Genomic DNA, 16,815 nt, shown 5'->3' with positions numbered 1-16,815 from the left:
TAGTCACAAAGTGAAAAATCAGGTGACTACAACTGTATTTACAATTTTACTTCAACTTCCTTTTGGTTTATTATGTCAAAAGCAAAACAGCCAGGTTAGCCCAAATGGTTGGGACATTTGACTCACAAGTCAGGTAAAAGGACAAATTTATAGCCCTTTCCCTGCCCTTTAAAGTGCTCACTGTGGGGAAGTGATAATGATTAGCAAGAAGAAAACTAATCTTTGTATTTACATTTATTGGAGAGAAAGAGATTACAAGAAAGCAAACACACAATGGGGAATATACATAAAAGGATTGTGATAGCACTGGATAGTTGATAGAAGGTTTAGTGTGAAAGACTCTTTAGTGTGAAACTACTGTTGGGTCTTGCAACAGCATGAAGTTCTAGTTAAGTTCATAGAGTTGGTTAGCACTTTTTAGGGAATGTGCTGCCCTGCAGAAAAAAGCAGCTCAAGAAGCTTGCTTATGCAATCTTTCCACTCTGTGAAGGAAACTACATACCATAAAGTGGCGGGATTCAAATAATTTAACAACCGGTTCTCTGTCCTACTGACTTCTTCCAGCAACCAGTTCACCAAACTGCTCAGAAAGTTAACAACCGGTTCTCCCGAACTGGCCTGAACTGGATGAATCCCACCACTGATACCATAGGACTACAAGTGCTAACTGATTGTAATGGCAAATACATGACTAAAAGAAACTACCAAACATATAAATGAAGCTTTGGTTTCAAAATTACTTTTGCATCTCCGTTGTAACTCTGAGTGGTTGCTGTCTGGGCAGTTGCTAAATGAGGACTGTACCTGTTGTGCCTACAGCTGTTCAAACTCGATTTCATTGAGGGCCACATCAGGGTTGGGCTTGACTTCAGAGGGCCTGGGCGTGGCAAGGCCAGGGTAGGCATGGCCAGCTCGATATCACTTGTGTTGAAGATGCCTGTGGAGGTCCAAATGCTCTGCCAATGAAAACAGGCTCCTGAGCTTCATTTTCAGCTGCGATGGCCTCCTGCAAACCTCTGCCAGCGAAAACAGAGCTTGGGAGGGCTGCGTGCTGCCCTCTCAAGCTTTGTTTTTGCTGGCAGAGGCACCATGGGCCAGTCCTTCGCTGTTTCCAGGGCAGCCCCGTGGGCCAGATGTAAGCACCGTGTGGGCTGAATTGGGCCCCTAGGCCTTGGGTTTGACATCGCTTTGAATATGGCATTTTTAATGTGGCGTTTATCATGAACTAATTAGCTATGTTATGAATCTGGCTCATGATTGAATCATGATCTATTGAATTAATCTAATTGAGTTGGCATCACACTGAACCACAAACCAACCACATTAGTTGAGCTTTCACAATACTAACTTACCACCCATAATTTGGCCTACAAATGTTTGGGGTGAACTCAGTTACAATTGATGATAGTAGACATCAAGATTAAAATCCATTAAGGAAAGAATCACTAATCACTCCCTTGCATATACCAGGGAGCAGCAGATGACAATGACTGCAGCCAAACAACTTCATGAGCATTCTGGGCCTTTCCAAGAGGCCATAAATTGATGTAGTTTATCATAACATTTTTTAAAAAAAAATTGCAGTGACAGGTTCTTATTTTGCAATTCTTAGCAAAGCCTCTCCAGAGTCAGATGTGATTGCTAGTGACTTCACTGACCCATCCATAGTGTTTTTTGGGCACCTTTACAAAAAAGGCCTGCCTCTGCCTTTTTAGGCATATTACTTAGGAATAAACATTGCTTTCTAGTGAAAATATTTAATATATTTCAAAAAACAGGAAAACATTAACTGTGCTGCTATGTTCATGTCCAGGGATACACAACTCAACTACAAAATATTAACAATAAAAAAGTGCTGTCTGAGCTGTGTAAGATACTATTGTGTCTAAGTTATCATTTCCTCTTCCAAGACTTTAGACGAGGATCAACCTTAATCCTCTGCCCGTATTACTGTGTATGATGCTTTGTGAATACTTTAAAACCTGTGAAATATTGCAGAGATTTAGGGAAAGTATTCCATTCCTTTTTGGTTAAAAAAAAGAACTCTGCAGTTGTCCAGATATTTCTTGGTCCTAGTAACTACTTGAACTAAGCTATAATCCTGGTTGCTCAGAATGAGCCCTTCTCTGAATGGGGCCGATATAAAACTTTCCAGCGAGAGGAAACTCAGGGCGCTTGTTACGAAGGCAGCTGCGCGAGCCGCGTGTTTCTATCACCAAGTGCCACTTGGTGGAGATACGCAGTCCTATTGTGATACGCAGTCTTATTGTGTTGATGTAACAGCGCCATCTTCTGGCGACCTGGGTCTCAGAGGACTACCCTGAACTCAAGGTGCCCGCCGCCTGACCAAGCGTCTTCGGATTGCCCGTGACAGCTACTGAGGTCCAGAGCCTTCAGACAACATTGCAGCGCTGCCCTAAATATAAGCAGCTGGGGAGCCTTCCCGTTAGACTGTTAGCTCCGGCCTTCTTCTGAACTACCAGTCCAAGCATTCCCAAACAAGCGGCCCAGCCCCTCTCCCTTTCTTCAGCCAGGTTGTGATGGCAACGGCCAAAAAATTCCGGGTCTCACTCTGAAAGGTAATTCTGGGAGTTGTAGTTCCTATACTTTTGAAGCGCGCAGTTTGAGGAGAGCTACTTAAGATACAGCAAATCCCAGTTTATTATGTCCTTGATTCACTTGTTTCTCACTTATTGAGCTTATTGTCTCACCTGTGGAAACTTGTAGCTTTTGCCATTCTTGCGGAGGTCACAGCACTTTTCAAAGAAATGACTAGCAGACATGGCTTATTTTAAAGTCATACTGGGCTGCTATGATCAGTTGAACACACAGAAGCTCTCACATAGGAATTCAGAAAATGTGAATTAGTGCATATGAACCTATGGTTAGTTTGGAATTTATGTCAATATAATAGGTAAAAGAAGCTCTTTATTTACAGGAAACGTTCATTTTTATCACCTTATTTTCTCCTTTTGAACAAGTGCCAATATTCCAAGCCTAGATGTATATTTATTAAATTCAATTAATTTACAGAGTCTTATCACGAGAAACTTCTGGCAACACTTTTTAAAATAAAACTGTGAATATCAGCTTTTTTATAAATATATTTTAGCCATAATGCATTCATAGAAGGGGAAGGAAAACCCCTGAAGAATAAGAACAAAATGAGGGCAGAAAAATACTGCAAGTAAAAATATATACAGTATTTAATTACTGTTTTCTATTTTAAGATTCTGTATGAAGAATATACTATAGCAATGAATAATTAGTATTTAACACTAATTAAGGAAGTGGTTTTTGAAATGCTCTGCTAAATTTGTTTTCAGGGAAAGTATTTATAAATCATATTTGTCCAACTGTCCAAGCTGTCCAACTCTATGCACTTCTGAGAAGAGAACAATGGAAACAATATATGAAAATCATTGAGGGAGCAAATCTCTTAACCTAGAGAGAACAACCCATGACATGTGCCACACGCTCTCCTCCCCAAAGGAGCCATCCATAGTCCAATTTTGATATTTAAGCTTGCTTGTAGGAGAAAAAGGTAGAGGCTGGTCAACCCATTCCAGTTCTTGAGGGTAGATACTGCAACAATAAAGGTACATTTCTGCGAACTGATCAGACAACATTTCTTAATGAATGCCACGTAGAGTAATCACATCATGAATTGCCTAGTGGCTTACCAGCAACCAATTTAATTTACATGATTTAACTCACCAGGTACCTAGGATATTCTTCACAGATATCTACAAGATAGTCCTGTGACCCATCCCTCCATACTAATGAATGAGTCACTGTAAAAATATAGCTGGATGTATATCTACGAGTACAGTGAAAATGGAAAAATAGGTTTTTCTGGACTTGTCACCACAATGAAATCCCTAATATAGGCATATCTTTGTCCGCTGCCCATTCCAAATCAAAACTAAGGTCTCAGTTGAATGGGCCACCAGATCCTCAGGGAAAAAAACCATGGATTTCATCTGGAATCAAATAGTTCATAAACTATCCAGAGCAGAACAACCCATCTCCCTTCCCCAAAAATACAACAACTGATGGTAAATGGGTCGAGTAAACAATTGTTTGGTTAACTATACTTAAGTGAAATGTGAAGGAAAATTTAAATTGCTGTACAACCCAATAAAATGCAAAAAAAAGTTCATTATTAGATCAGGAGTGGGTTGCTCCCAGCATTACTGCCGGTTCGGTGCGCATAAAAATTTGAACATAATATTTTTCAAAAACTGGGTATGAATAAGAAAAGTATACCTATGTTCCCTGCTTTTTCAAAATAAAAAAGGGGGAGCTTCCAGATTGATTTCAATTCTACGGTTTGCTCAGTCTCAGTGACAATATTTATTAAATTCGCCCATCTCACGGAGGACCTTCTCTCCAGATCATTTTCCGAGCAGTTGTGCTCCCCTCTGGTCTTCGGCCCAGAGAGCTCATGCGTGGTCGCTTTGCTTGGGTGCTGCTGGCCCTTTAAGCCGCGGGGAGAGAAGCGTTGCGAGCGAATGGCGCTCGGGTCCGCTTGCGGCTCGCATCCTTCTCCAGGGTAAGAGGCGCGGCATTTCCCCCCTTCTCCCCTCTCCATCTTTTTATGGGCAGCTGGTTTGAAACTTTAGCCTACAATAAAAACAACTGAAGGTCTTTGGGGATGCCAGATGGAAAGTCTGTCCTGCCCGCTGCTGCCTTTCCGTCTCCCGGCAACGGTGGCTGAAAACGGTGGCGGAGACCTAAAAGAAAAAGGCAGAAAGTTGCTTCCCGATCGCTTTTCCCGGCACTGGCTAGGATCGCCAAAACTTTCCTCGTCCCGTCGGCCTTGGCCTCGGCTCTCATTCACCCCTCCCTTCTGAGCGTGGAGCATTACAAACGGAAGAAAACGGCATATATTTTAAAACGGGCAGATTTTCTGTCATCTATCAGATGGGGAATGGAAAGAATTCCTTGATTCTAAAGGTTTTGGAAACTTCACTAGTAAATGTAAAAGCTCTCCTTTCTTTGGGATGTAAATCTATTATATGCCCACACACCCTTTCAACTTTGGCTTGTCCAAAATAACATGGAGTCTAGAAATAAAACATTTCTCCAAGTGGTTATTTCATCTTTTAAACTGATAACACCATAAACTACCAAAACCTTTTAATGTTTACCAAAAAATAAAAATAAAATTGAAGATAAACAATTGCAGAAAACAATTAAAAAACGGAACTTAGTAGATTGTTGATTATATAAAAGAATAATAAAATGTATTAAACCAGAGTTGAAAAACTTATTAAATGCTCTAACCAAGGGATAAAAGGATGCTTATTCTTTGATCAAAATGTCTATGAAGATTCTCAGTTATCAAGGTCATAGTTATATCAAAAGTTTTTATTTTGAAAAGGCAACTGGATGATTTTTGAGGGGAAAAACAAGACATTTCGCTTCCTATTCTGGAAGCTTCATCGGTTTTATTGGATGATGTGGAAGATGGAATGATTTACTATTCTTTGATCCTCTTTATTTTATTTAGGAGTTATGGATTTTTATCTTTACCTCATTAAAATACTAATTATATTCCTCGTTCACCAGGCCCTTCATGAAGCATGTCATGGCCTCATCAGTCAAACACTGGTGGATAAAGAAGAGAATCTTAATGTTTGCGCTGAGAAAATGCAGCTCACATCTCCAGACAACTGGAATGCAGATTGGAGCTTCTGGGTAAATTTACTCCCCCCCCCACCCCAATATTAGAAAATGATTTTTTAATTCAAGGATGTGTTTTTTACAGCTGTTTTAAGTCAATTTTCTTTCTGCCTTGGAGAAAATGTATACTTAGTAATACTTAATGTATTAGTGTGTCTCTTTGTTGAGTAACTGAGATATAACTTCACTGTTATATTTTATATAAAGTCATTGTTTAAATTAGCTACTCTAAAGAGATGGAAGACTGGGTGTTGTTTTCCTGCTAACTTATCTTTGTTGTTTTATATTGCACTTGAATGTGGCTTTTTATTTTAGATTTTTTTATCCCATCTTTATTATTTTCTCCACAACAACAATCCTGCAAGACGGGTTGGACTGAGAGAGAGTGAGTGTCCCAATCATCCAAGCAGCTTTCAGGTTTAAGGTGGAACTAGACAAACTGACTGTTTTTTGCCTTGTGACTTTTGCTCACAGCAAGAAATATATAACTTCTGGCTAGATATTTTTATATTCCGGATCACTGCAATTTCTGGACAATTGTACAGTTTGTACCTAAAATAAATCAAATGTAGCCATTAATTCTGAGGTGATAATCTTAAACACATTATGATACACTCCATTGCAAGAGATAAATTTATCTGTTAGTTTTTCTTTTAAAATTTAGATAGATAGAATGATCCACTCCCTTTGAGATTTAATTTTGAAATACCTGTAATCATAGTACGGAAAATCACATTATTGAAGTCTACTATTTGATATTGAGATTCAATTCTGTATAAGTTATCATGGTCAGTGTAGCCAACTGGTACAGAGACTTCAGAACAACATGTCTCTTAGCAGTGAAATACAAGTAAACCTCCATTGAAAAGGAGGGTTAAGAAGGTATCGTTCCAAGATTTTTGGAGATTATTTAAACTAAAACAAAATTTCACAGCATATTTAAATACTCTGAAAGGTTACTTAGTAATTAATAGAAGGCACTAATGGACCTTTAAAAACTTAAGGTAATTTTAATTTGTGGCCAAATAAGAAAAAGAGCTAAGCACTCTCAAAGTAATATGGTGACATGGATTATATTGCAACAAATATTAAGTTGAAGAACAGAACAGGAGTTAGCAGGATGTGGATCCTGGGATCTCTTTGGGCTCCAAGAACACCCTTGAACTGAGTGGTGCTTACTTTTTTAGGGTTTTTTAATGTTAAAAAATAAAAGATTTTAAGGGGCGAATTGATTGCCTTAAACCTGTGCAATGCTTGGAATATATATTTTGTTCCTCCAAATTATACTGATTTTTTTTCATTTTGGCAGAATTGAAGAAACAATTCAATACCATACATCTCATTTAAACAATAAATTAATTAATAATTCTTCCTGAAGAATATTAAACCTCATGGATTAGAAATAGCTGGTTCCAAGGAAGAATACATTGTCAGCCTCGTTGCAGGAGAGAGAGACTGGAACCTTCACTCATATGGACCTTCATGATGTCTATGATGGGAGAGAGCTTGTTCTTTCACAAAATGACTATCATGGAGGAAGGAAAATCCCAAACAAAAATCAGATGTTTCAAGGAGCCCCTAGGCATATAGAGAACGCCAGTAATTTTGAATTAATATTTAAAAATAGATTTTGAACTACATTTTTTCACTTTAAGCAGCTTGCTAAAATCTCAAGCATTAAAACAAAAGATCTTTATTTTAATAGTTCTTTAACTTAAATGCTGCCATTACATGTTACAGAGAAATTAAGTCTTTTAACACTAAGAGCTGTGAAACAAATGGTGCAGTTGGGGATTGCAAGCAAAAGAACCCCAGGTTTGTGGTTGTAATATGTCAACCTGTCCAGCAGATTCAATCAAATTCCCTTTTAACAAGACTTGATGAAAGGAACAATCTGCAAATAGAAGCCCTGGCATCAGAGAACTGTCCTTCCATAAGCCTCTGAATAATGATCTCTTTTAGAAAGTGATTGAAATTTACAGAATCATATATTTAGTTTGGAGACTATAAAGGAGCATCCAGTAAGACTGTTTAGACACACCCATTGCTTCACTCAATTTGACAGCAGAACATACAGGGAGAGTCTACTCTAAACAGACTGTAGGTGTTGCAGCCAGAGTGGGGTCATACAGAGTTGATCTCCACATGGAACGCCAGCTGGTGACACTGCTGCTGTTTCAGGCAGGTGAGTGCAATTGATGATTGATGCTGGCCTGAAATGCCAATCCTTTTCCCCTTCTGTTTTCCTCACTTAATGCTGACAATGCATTACATGAGTCTTAAATTGCTGTTAAATTCAAGAGAAGCAAGAAAGACATGGATAGGTGAGTAATTACATTTTTTCATATTGTCCTTACTCCCCCAAAACACTTCATGTCATAATAACTTGTTTGAGCATTTAAATAGTAAGGGAATATGTACAGTGGTGGGATTCAGCCAGTTCACACCACTTCAGGTGAACCGGTTGTTAAACTTTCTGAGCAGTTTGGAAAACTGGTTGTTGGAAGAAATCATTAGGACAGAGAACCGGTGGTTAAATTACTTGAATCCCACACTGAATATGTACATTTTTAAAAAATTTATAATAGTGAAAACTTGCAAACTGAGGTAAAGACTTGTTACTTGAAGATTGCACAAAGGCAAATAACAATTCTCATAACTGAATATCTCTTCCACTTTTTTGTGCATGTGTTTGTGACTTTTTAAATATCACTTTACCTTTTTTTTCAATCCTCCTGCAGTGATGTTTCTTTAGAAAGGTTTATTTCATGTGTAGGCTGTGGAGTGAAGTGAACAAATGTCAGCAGAAAAAGTTTGTTGATTTAAAAAAAATAACAGTAAAACTTGCACGTGCATTAATAAACCCTGTAAGACATGGAGCTTCTGGTTCTGGGACTTTAACATCTTTAGTTCTCAATAAGGTTGCACTGTCCCAGACAAACCTGATGCACAATCTGGTGGTTCTCCTGGGCTCATGACTCCTGCTCAATGAGCAGCTGGCAATTGTGCCTAAGAGGCCTGTTGCAAAACTCTGTGTAGCATACAAGTTGTGCCCTTTGCTGGATTGAGAGTCTCTGCACTCAATCATTCAAGTCCTGATCATTTCACACTCAGATTGCGGAAATGCACTCTACATGGGGCTACCCTTGAAAAATATCTGGGACCTTCAGCTGGTGCAGAATACAGCTGCATGAGCACTTCTTGGGGGCCCTAAGTTGGTTCATTTTATACTGCTAATCCACAAGCTGCAGTGGTTGCCAATTTGCTTTTAATCCAATTTGAAGCATTGGTTATTACTTTTAAAGCCCTTCATGGCATGAGTCCAGGCTACCTGAGAAACTGGCTCACACTGGTGGGACTAGCCCACCCTTCTGTACTAGCAGAAGGGGGATACTATGAGCTCTATCAATGAAGGATTTTTTTGTGGAAGGGTCCAGAAGAAGAACATTTTTTTGTCGTGACTGCCACCCTCAGGTGAGATTCACACTCACCCTTTTGGCCTTCTGAAAGGCCTTGAAGACATAGCTGTGCCAACTGGCCTGGAGCCCGAATGGTGGTGTGCAATTTTGGAAGTGGCTAATGAATTAGGTATATTACCCATCTCCTCCCCATGCCCACTTTGCTCCTTCCCTCTCCACACTGGTTAACTTTATTTTAACTGAATTTTAAATTTAAGGTCCCTACTTATTGTTTTAATGTTTTATATTGCATTTTAATTGAATGATTATAAGATAACTAAAGTTTTCTCAGGGAACATGTGACATATAAGTTTAATAATAAAAAATAAAAGAACATTACCACAATGTATTTTAAATTATCCAAAGATTCCTAATTAATGCACTTTAAAATACATCTGTCCAAACTCCAGAGTTAAGAAAGCTCAGATTCCCAGATAGCCCAACAAAATTTCAGATTTTTTTTAAAAAGAGACTATTACCGTAATCTTTTCAGGTAAAAGAAAACATGAGGACTTCTGTACATTCTTAAACTTCTAAGGTTTCAGCAAAACTGTCTTGCCAAATACATACTGTAATACAATAGTCACCTGTGAAACTGCACTAATGATAAGTGTTTAAAATGTGATACTTTTCTGAAATGATACTTGATTGAACTGATGGGTGGCAGGAATCAGTAAAATAATGAAATTTTGCCTTATTTCCTTTTTAATTCTTTGGAGGCCAAAATCTGTGATTTGAAATATATAAATATTCACAGACTGAATTCAGTACTAATAATTTATCACTTTGCCTATCTTAATGTAAATATAGTTCTATTAATAAATTAGAAGATTTTTCTAGGGGTTTAAGATTCTACACACACAAACGTATTTTTCTATCCGTGAAATAGATTTTTTTTCCTATGACTTTCCTGTGAGACTGGAAAAAATGGATTGATTATATACAAAACAAATACGGGACTAAGAAATTCCAGATAGCCTATGCTTAAGATCAGAAATGATTTAAACTGTTCAAAGGTAGTGTAACAGGAAGAAGCTGAGATCAATGTAGAGATGTTACTAACCTCTTTTTTTATTTCTTTTGTCTCAATATATTTTAGACTGTGTTTATTAAAAATCTATACCGTGTACGGGCTCTGGGAAGTCGGGGGGGGGAGGGAGGAGGGGTGTTGGGGGGAGGGTGGGGGGAGGGGGATATATACTATGTGTTAGATTTCAATGTAATGCGATTTCACATGTATACTGTTTCTCTTTAATTTCTCTGTAAAAATAGGACAAGCTGAATACATTGACATATAGTAGAAATACACCAAGGGGAGGAGGAGTGGGATAGAAGAAAGAGGGGGAGAGAGGGCGGGAGAGAGGGTGAGAAGGAAGGGAGGGAGTGGACTGGGAGAGAGGAGTGGTAGAGGGGGAGGGGAAGTAGGGTAGAGGGGAATGAAGGAGGGAAGATAGAAAGTTGGAGGGGGGCGGAAGAAAGAGGTGTATGGAGAGTGGAAGAGGTATATTGGGTTTCTATTTGGGGGGGTATTGTTGACAAGAGGAATTGCTGTGATTATTGTTTAATGTTGTATGGCCCCGGCTATGCACAGTATATATGTGACTGTATGAAAATGAAAAATGGAAAATAAAAACATTTTAATGAAAAATAAATTAGAAGATTTTTCTAGGGGTTTAAGATTCTACACACACAAACGTATTTTTCTATCCGTGAAATAGATTTTTTTCCCTATGACTTTTGAGCAATTCTACAATGCATATTTATATGCTTTAAAGTTTTAATGCTTTAATATCATGCCTTTAAGTCAATGGTCCCCAACCTTTTGGGCACCAGAGACCTATTCCATGGGGAGAGGTTTTTCCATGGACTGGAGGGGCATAGTTTCACATGCTGCCTGCATCCTGCAGATGTGGCTTGTGCAGCCCAGTTTCTGGCAGGCTGTGGCCTGGTGCCGATCCACGGACCAGGGGTTGGAAGACCCATGCTTTAAGTAGAAGTAGACTGTTTCTGTATAAGCATATACCCGCCTATTATGATTCGGTGGTTGCAATGGCTACTAAGTTTTTTATCTTCTTTTTACAACAAAAACCACATATTTGTCTTTAGTTTTAAAATTATGGTTGAATACTGTGTAATAAAAATATAATATTGTATTTTCATGTATGCATATTTGATAGTCAAATAATGTCCTGGGAAACAAAATCAAGTCAATTGTAAAACAGTTCTTCAGTTTGGAGTTTTGTTTTTGTCTTGAAAATGTGCCCAAGATAACAGCAAAGAATTATATTCAAATCAGGAAGTTGAAAGCTTGCCCTTTCTACTTTGTTGGGTTTTCCATTGATTTGATGCACTCCTAACATGGTTTTAATTTTCATATTTCTTGACACCTGTGCAGATTTAAAATCAATACACACAGTTCATAGCAAATGTTGTGAGATAAACAGTATACTCATATAGACTATATATGGAGTGCCTTGAAAGCTCTGTTCATCTTTAATCATCCAATGTAGGAAGGGAGTTTGTTGAAAGCTATTGCATGGGAAGTAAGAAGTTGGTTCCTCCAAAATAGCAATGTTGCAACTTTCTGTATGCAGATTTGAGCAATATTGAGGACAAAGATGGGTTATTTATTTTCTGAAAGCTTCATTTTCCCATGATATCTGATGGGGACCATAAGCCAGTGGAAGTTGGGGATGACACAAGAAGTTGATTGGGACTTCCATAGTATTCTCCTTTTCTACTTCTAAAATATCTTTTCTCTTGTTGCTTCACATTTAGTGGTCATACTAAACTAAAGTACTATTTCAAGTAGATTATTTAAAATACCACAATACTTACTTTGATTTATAGTTAAATGCTATGTTAAATAACTGAGGTTAAGACAACCTCAGACGTGAGAGGGGTAATACCAACCCAAAGCTTAATCTAAACTCCCTCTTCTTTCTAACAGCTGCCCAACACTCCAGCCAAACAGAATATAATGTATATATTAATGCAGATGCAGATTGTATAAAAAGAGATAAAGCAACTATTGGATGGTGCTACTTCAATGTAGTAAAATCTTAATTTCTGCCTTTGCAGTATGGAATGGTGTTCTTGGAAAAAAACACTTTGTGAAAAAAAGAGGACTCATTGAATTATATGAAACCCTAAAATGTGGTACAAGGCGATTTCCTTTGGCCTATATAAATTATGGATGCTATTGTGGTTCAGGGGGAAGCGGATGGCCTACGGATGAAACAGATTGGTATGTACTGTACACCTTTCTCTATTAAGTTCATATTTCCATTACTTTCTTCAATTGAATTAATCCCACTCTGTTTAATACATTTTAATGAAGTCAGCTTTATTTTAAGACAAGAATATCTAAGAGCTGTGGTGGCACAATGATTAGAAAGCTGTATTGCAGTCTAATTCTGCTGACTGCCAGCAATTGGATCCTGACCGGCTTAAAGTTGACTCAGCTTTCCATCCTTCCGAGGTCGATAAAATGAGGACCAGATTGTTGGGGGCAATATGATGTAAAAATGCTTAGAGAGGGCTGTAAAGCATTATGATCTAGAGATGAGAGTTTCACAGTGCCCCACATACTGCTTGATGATCAGGGTTCACATCAATGATATTAATCAGTCTCTGTTGCTGAAAGGTGCTGCCATAGACATGACTGCTGTTATGACTTTGCACAACGACAAGGCTGTCACCCCATAACAGACAGATATAAGTGGACTTGTCAGAACAATACTGTGATATGCGGTAAGGTACAACCTGAATGTCATTATTTTTTTTAATCTGATCTTAGAGAGGCACAAATACATAATAGATGTTCTAGAGGTGAAACATTCAGCTTTAATTTCAGGAAGTCCTATTGGTTTTCTCAGAGATCTTGGAATATTCACAACACTGTTCTAAGCAGACTGTTTTAAAAAACTTTAATACTAACACAATTTCTCATACTTGCCTGAGGATTCAGCTTATAAAAAACAGTGTAATAGTAATTGGATTAAATGTTTCTCTGGATTAAAAGTGATTCTGAAAGGATATTGATTTTGATATTGGATATTTTAATTAATTCATCAAATGAGATTTTACCAACAACAGCATTATACTGCTATCCTATGCCTAGCCAGAGTATCATTTTGGTTTTTTTCCATTTTGCTCAGCATGCTGCTGGGACATGCCAGTCTTTTTAGGCCACATTACTGGGCTGGAAAGTTTATACTTATGGCCTTAACTTAAAGGAGTTTCAATCTTTTTGTGGAGTCTAGTGGTGAAAAAAATGGCTGTATTGAATATTGAATATACTGTTAGTGTCTTGTGCTAACTTAATGCCATATACTTTTACTCAAGCTGTTTGTAGCATGTTGTCAATTTTCCAAGATCTGTGATGTTTGAAGATGGAAGGGTAAAGTTTTGGAAGAAATCTTAATATGTAAATATGTAAAAAATATAAACAGTGTTGAATTGCTGCAATTCATAAAATAGGTGGGCAAAATCCAGTGATTTTAGGGATGCAGGCCATTCATTGTAGCTACTACTTGACTATGATGACTAAAATAGTGATACAGTGTTGTTTCTCTGAGGTTTATGACATATTTAAATTGTAGATTACACTTAAAAATAGGCTGAACAGAACTTTTCAAAAATAAACCAGTCCTGAAACCTCTGCAAAACCCCATCCCTTTCCAATGCCCTGCCTACTGTGGTCCTTGCTCTTGGACACTTCTCAACCTAAAGGGCAAATCTTGATTCTCAACCACCATAATAGCAATAGCACTTAGATTTATCAGCTGCTCCAAAGTGCTTTATAGCAGTAAACAACTAAGTAAACAGTAAGAGAGTTGGAAGAGACCTTGGAGGTCATCTAGTCCAACCCCCTGCCCACGCAGGAGACCTGTATTAGGGATTCGAAATGCTGAACTGCCGACCTTTCTGATTGACATGCTTATTGTCTTAGCCACTGAGGCATCTAGCATTCTCTGATGCGGCATTGTCGCCACATTGGTGGGCTGCTCATGTGTCCTTGCCTAATCAAAAGGAAAACACCAGACGAAATTCTTCGGGATGAGCAAAAGCTTCGAATGATCACCGAAGGGCTCTTTTATTAGAAAAAGTTAGTTACAGCGTCATCAAAAAGGAGCGTATCAAAAGGCATATATAATCACACATGGCACAAGTAAACTAATGAAAAGTTCACAGCATTCTACAAATAAACCAATAGAAAATCACATCATGGCAAAGGGTGGGCAAAGGGGGAACAGAAGATTACAAGCTGCATGGCATTGGGAGGGGGAGAGAGGGAATAGAAAGTTACAGCACAGCATAGGGGGGAGAAAAGGCATGTGTGGGAGTAGCTGGCTCACATAGTTCTTGTTACATGAGGCTGCATAGTGAGTTATGACCATTAGGCCAGAAAGATGTTTCTGGTGCGATGTTTTTGCATCCCTGTGTATGTGTGTTTCAGACAGCAGAAGCTGCCCTGCATGCAAACACCCGGAATGAATTCCAACACTCTGAGAGGATTACTATGTCAGCAAATTGCTCTAACAATCTCATTGTCCTCATTTTTCTGATCTCGGAACTTTGAGCTGGTCAGGATCAAACTCCTGGCTGTGGGCAGAGTTAGCTGCAATATTGCTATACCATATATACCACTATACCATCATTCATGACTGTGGATTTCTTAAAAATCAAAGTACAGAAGAGCAGCAAGAGTTAAAATCCTTTGCCCACTTAGTGAAAGAGGTGTTTTCTTTTTCATACTTCATATTACTCAGAAGTTTAGATTTTTGGAGAGGCACGTGTTGCTGAGACACTGCTCTCCGGAATGACTTTTCACAGAAAGGACTAGAAAAATATTTGTTTGAAAAGAGGATGTGTGACATAGGACTTAATAAATATGAACCTGGAATATACAGTGCATTGTTTTAACATATACATTGATACATATTTTGCAATTGTAAGATATAGTGGGTTAATGCACACGTTAAATCCAAGCAATGCTTTAATTCCCAATCATGAATTTTGTTTTTTTTAAATGTCCAAAATGGCCTTCAAGCAGTATAAATATCATTTTACGCATTTTGAGGTGTTCAAAAAAGTTTGAAACAGAACAATCCTTTATCTTTTAAGATTATACATCTTAATAAATGCCAGTTTCATAGTTAAGAAGGACTATGTGCTCTACTTCAACATAACCAGCAGTAGTATTTTCTTAATTCCTTTTTTTCAGATGCTGTTCTAGACAGATGTCAAAACATAATTTGCCAGTGTGACAAAGAAGCAGCTCGATGTTGGAGATTTGCCCCATTCAATAAGCGTTACATCTTCTGGCCAAATAATCTTTGTGGCCAGATATATCCTTCATGTGGCTATAAGCATTAATAGATTTTTATAATAATCAATTTAAAACTATTGATTTTTTTAAATATTAGGATCTTTATTTCCAGGCTTTTCTACCTAAAGGCTACAGGCTTCCTGATCTTTTACACTTTTCCAACTCCTGAAATTATGAATCATATTTTGGAATTCTGCAAATATCTAAACAACCAGTTGATGGCAGAAGAGAATAGTGCTTTCTTATTAGTGAACGATTCATTTTCCCTGGGATATGGTTTTGTACAGTAAATTTAAGAAGGCTCACTAGAAACTAAACAGATCTACAGGAGGATGACAAAATAGCCAGGTGCAATGTGGCACCTTCACAATCTTTTTAACTACAGATCCCTAGCCAACCTAACCAAATGATCAGGAATGATAATTGTCACCAAAGTATCTGTCACAAACAAAAGCAGCAGGATGCTGATTCAAAACAAATTAATCTCTACAACTATTAGGTATATCTGCCATTATAGATTTTTAAAGTTTCTGTAGTCCTTCTGTAGTTAACCCATATGAATGACAGAAACTGATGTCAGTTCAGCCCTTCAGTAGCTGACATCCAGCACTGTTCATATGACTGTGCCAACTCGCAAAGCACTCCTTGCTTGCTCTCGAGTTCACTCGGAACCCTGACAGACAGACAGACAGACAGACTGACTGACCTAATAACACTAGGATCATTTTTTATTTTCTATGTACTTAGCTAAAATCCTTACTGTGACGTTAGGAAAAATAGGCGAAAAAACTACTAGGTGTGTTCATCACTTTGAATTATTTATAAAAATAAATAAGTTAGGAAATACATACATACATAAATAAATCTATTTTTCAGGTATATTTGCTTTCTCACACTGGCTTTATCGATTTTAATTTGTTCCCACCTTGCCCTCATTTCTTTCTTTAAACCTAACACCGTGTCACTTTTTTTTTGCTCCCAGTCCTCAGCTATCAATATGTGACACAAAGTGTATATATGTTTGGTTCTAATCTGAAACTGAAATACTCTTCAGAAAGTTTTATTCTCCTCTCCCCACATTTCCTACATTTCCCCTATCCAATGTGTAAATAATAACCTGCATAGTACAGAATTGAATATACATCTATAAAAATGCCCAATTGCCAGTGTAGTCAGAAATGCAATGGCAGGAGAGAATATTCTGAGAATAGAGAAGGAGTAGGGGTGTAGTCCTTATTCCTTCCCCCTCCTTATGTCCCTTTCCTCTCAAACCACTTACTTGGTTTCACAGTCTGTTGTTCAAAGTCTGAAATATAATATTAACTTACATTGTTT

General features: G+C 37.9%; 1 protein-coding gene across 3 annotated transcripts; it reads left to right on the top strand.

Annotated features, from left to right (window-relative positions):
- The first annotated feature begins 2,267 nt into the window (after nt 1-2,267).
- Nucleotides 2,268-16,361, top strand: LOC106550088 (phospholipase A2-like). 3 transcript variants are annotated; one of them, XM_087721344.1, is made up of 6 exons: nt 2,268-2,579; nt 5,575-5,703; nt 6,998-7,873; nt 12,228-12,393; nt 12,793-12,899; nt 15,376-16,361. In XM_087721344.1, the coding sequence occupies exons 3-6, from the start codon at nt 7,834-7,836 to the stop codon at nt 15,525-15,527; spliced, it is 465 nt and encodes a 154-aa protein (XP_087577470.1). In that variant the 5' UTR covers nt 2,268-2,579; nt 5,575-5,703; nt 6,998-7,833; the 3' UTR covers nt 15,528-16,361. The 3 variants fall into 3 exon arrangements, with proteins under 3 accessions (XP_087577470.1, XP_087577469.1, XP_087577468.1); XM_087721343.1 differs by having other exon boundaries at nt 2,268-3,599; XM_087721342.1 differs by lacking the exons at nt 2,268-2,579; nt 5,575-5,703; nt 6,998-7,873 and adding an exon at nt 7,884-8,012.
- The last annotated feature ends 454 nt before the right edge of the window (nt 16,362-16,815 follow it).

Source organism: Thamnophis sirtalis, unplaced genomic scaffold (assembly GCF_051295495.1).
Source record: "Thamnophis sirtalis isolate CommonGarterSnake01/CBP01778 unplaced genomic scaffold, rThaSir2_p1.2 scaffold_8, whole genome shotgun sequence".
NCBI lineage: Eukaryota > Metazoa > Chordata > Lepidosauria > Squamata > Natricidae > Thamnophis > Thamnophis sirtalis.
Note: the sequence above shows the minus strand (reverse complement) of the source record. Positions and strands in the feature narration are given on the sequence as shown.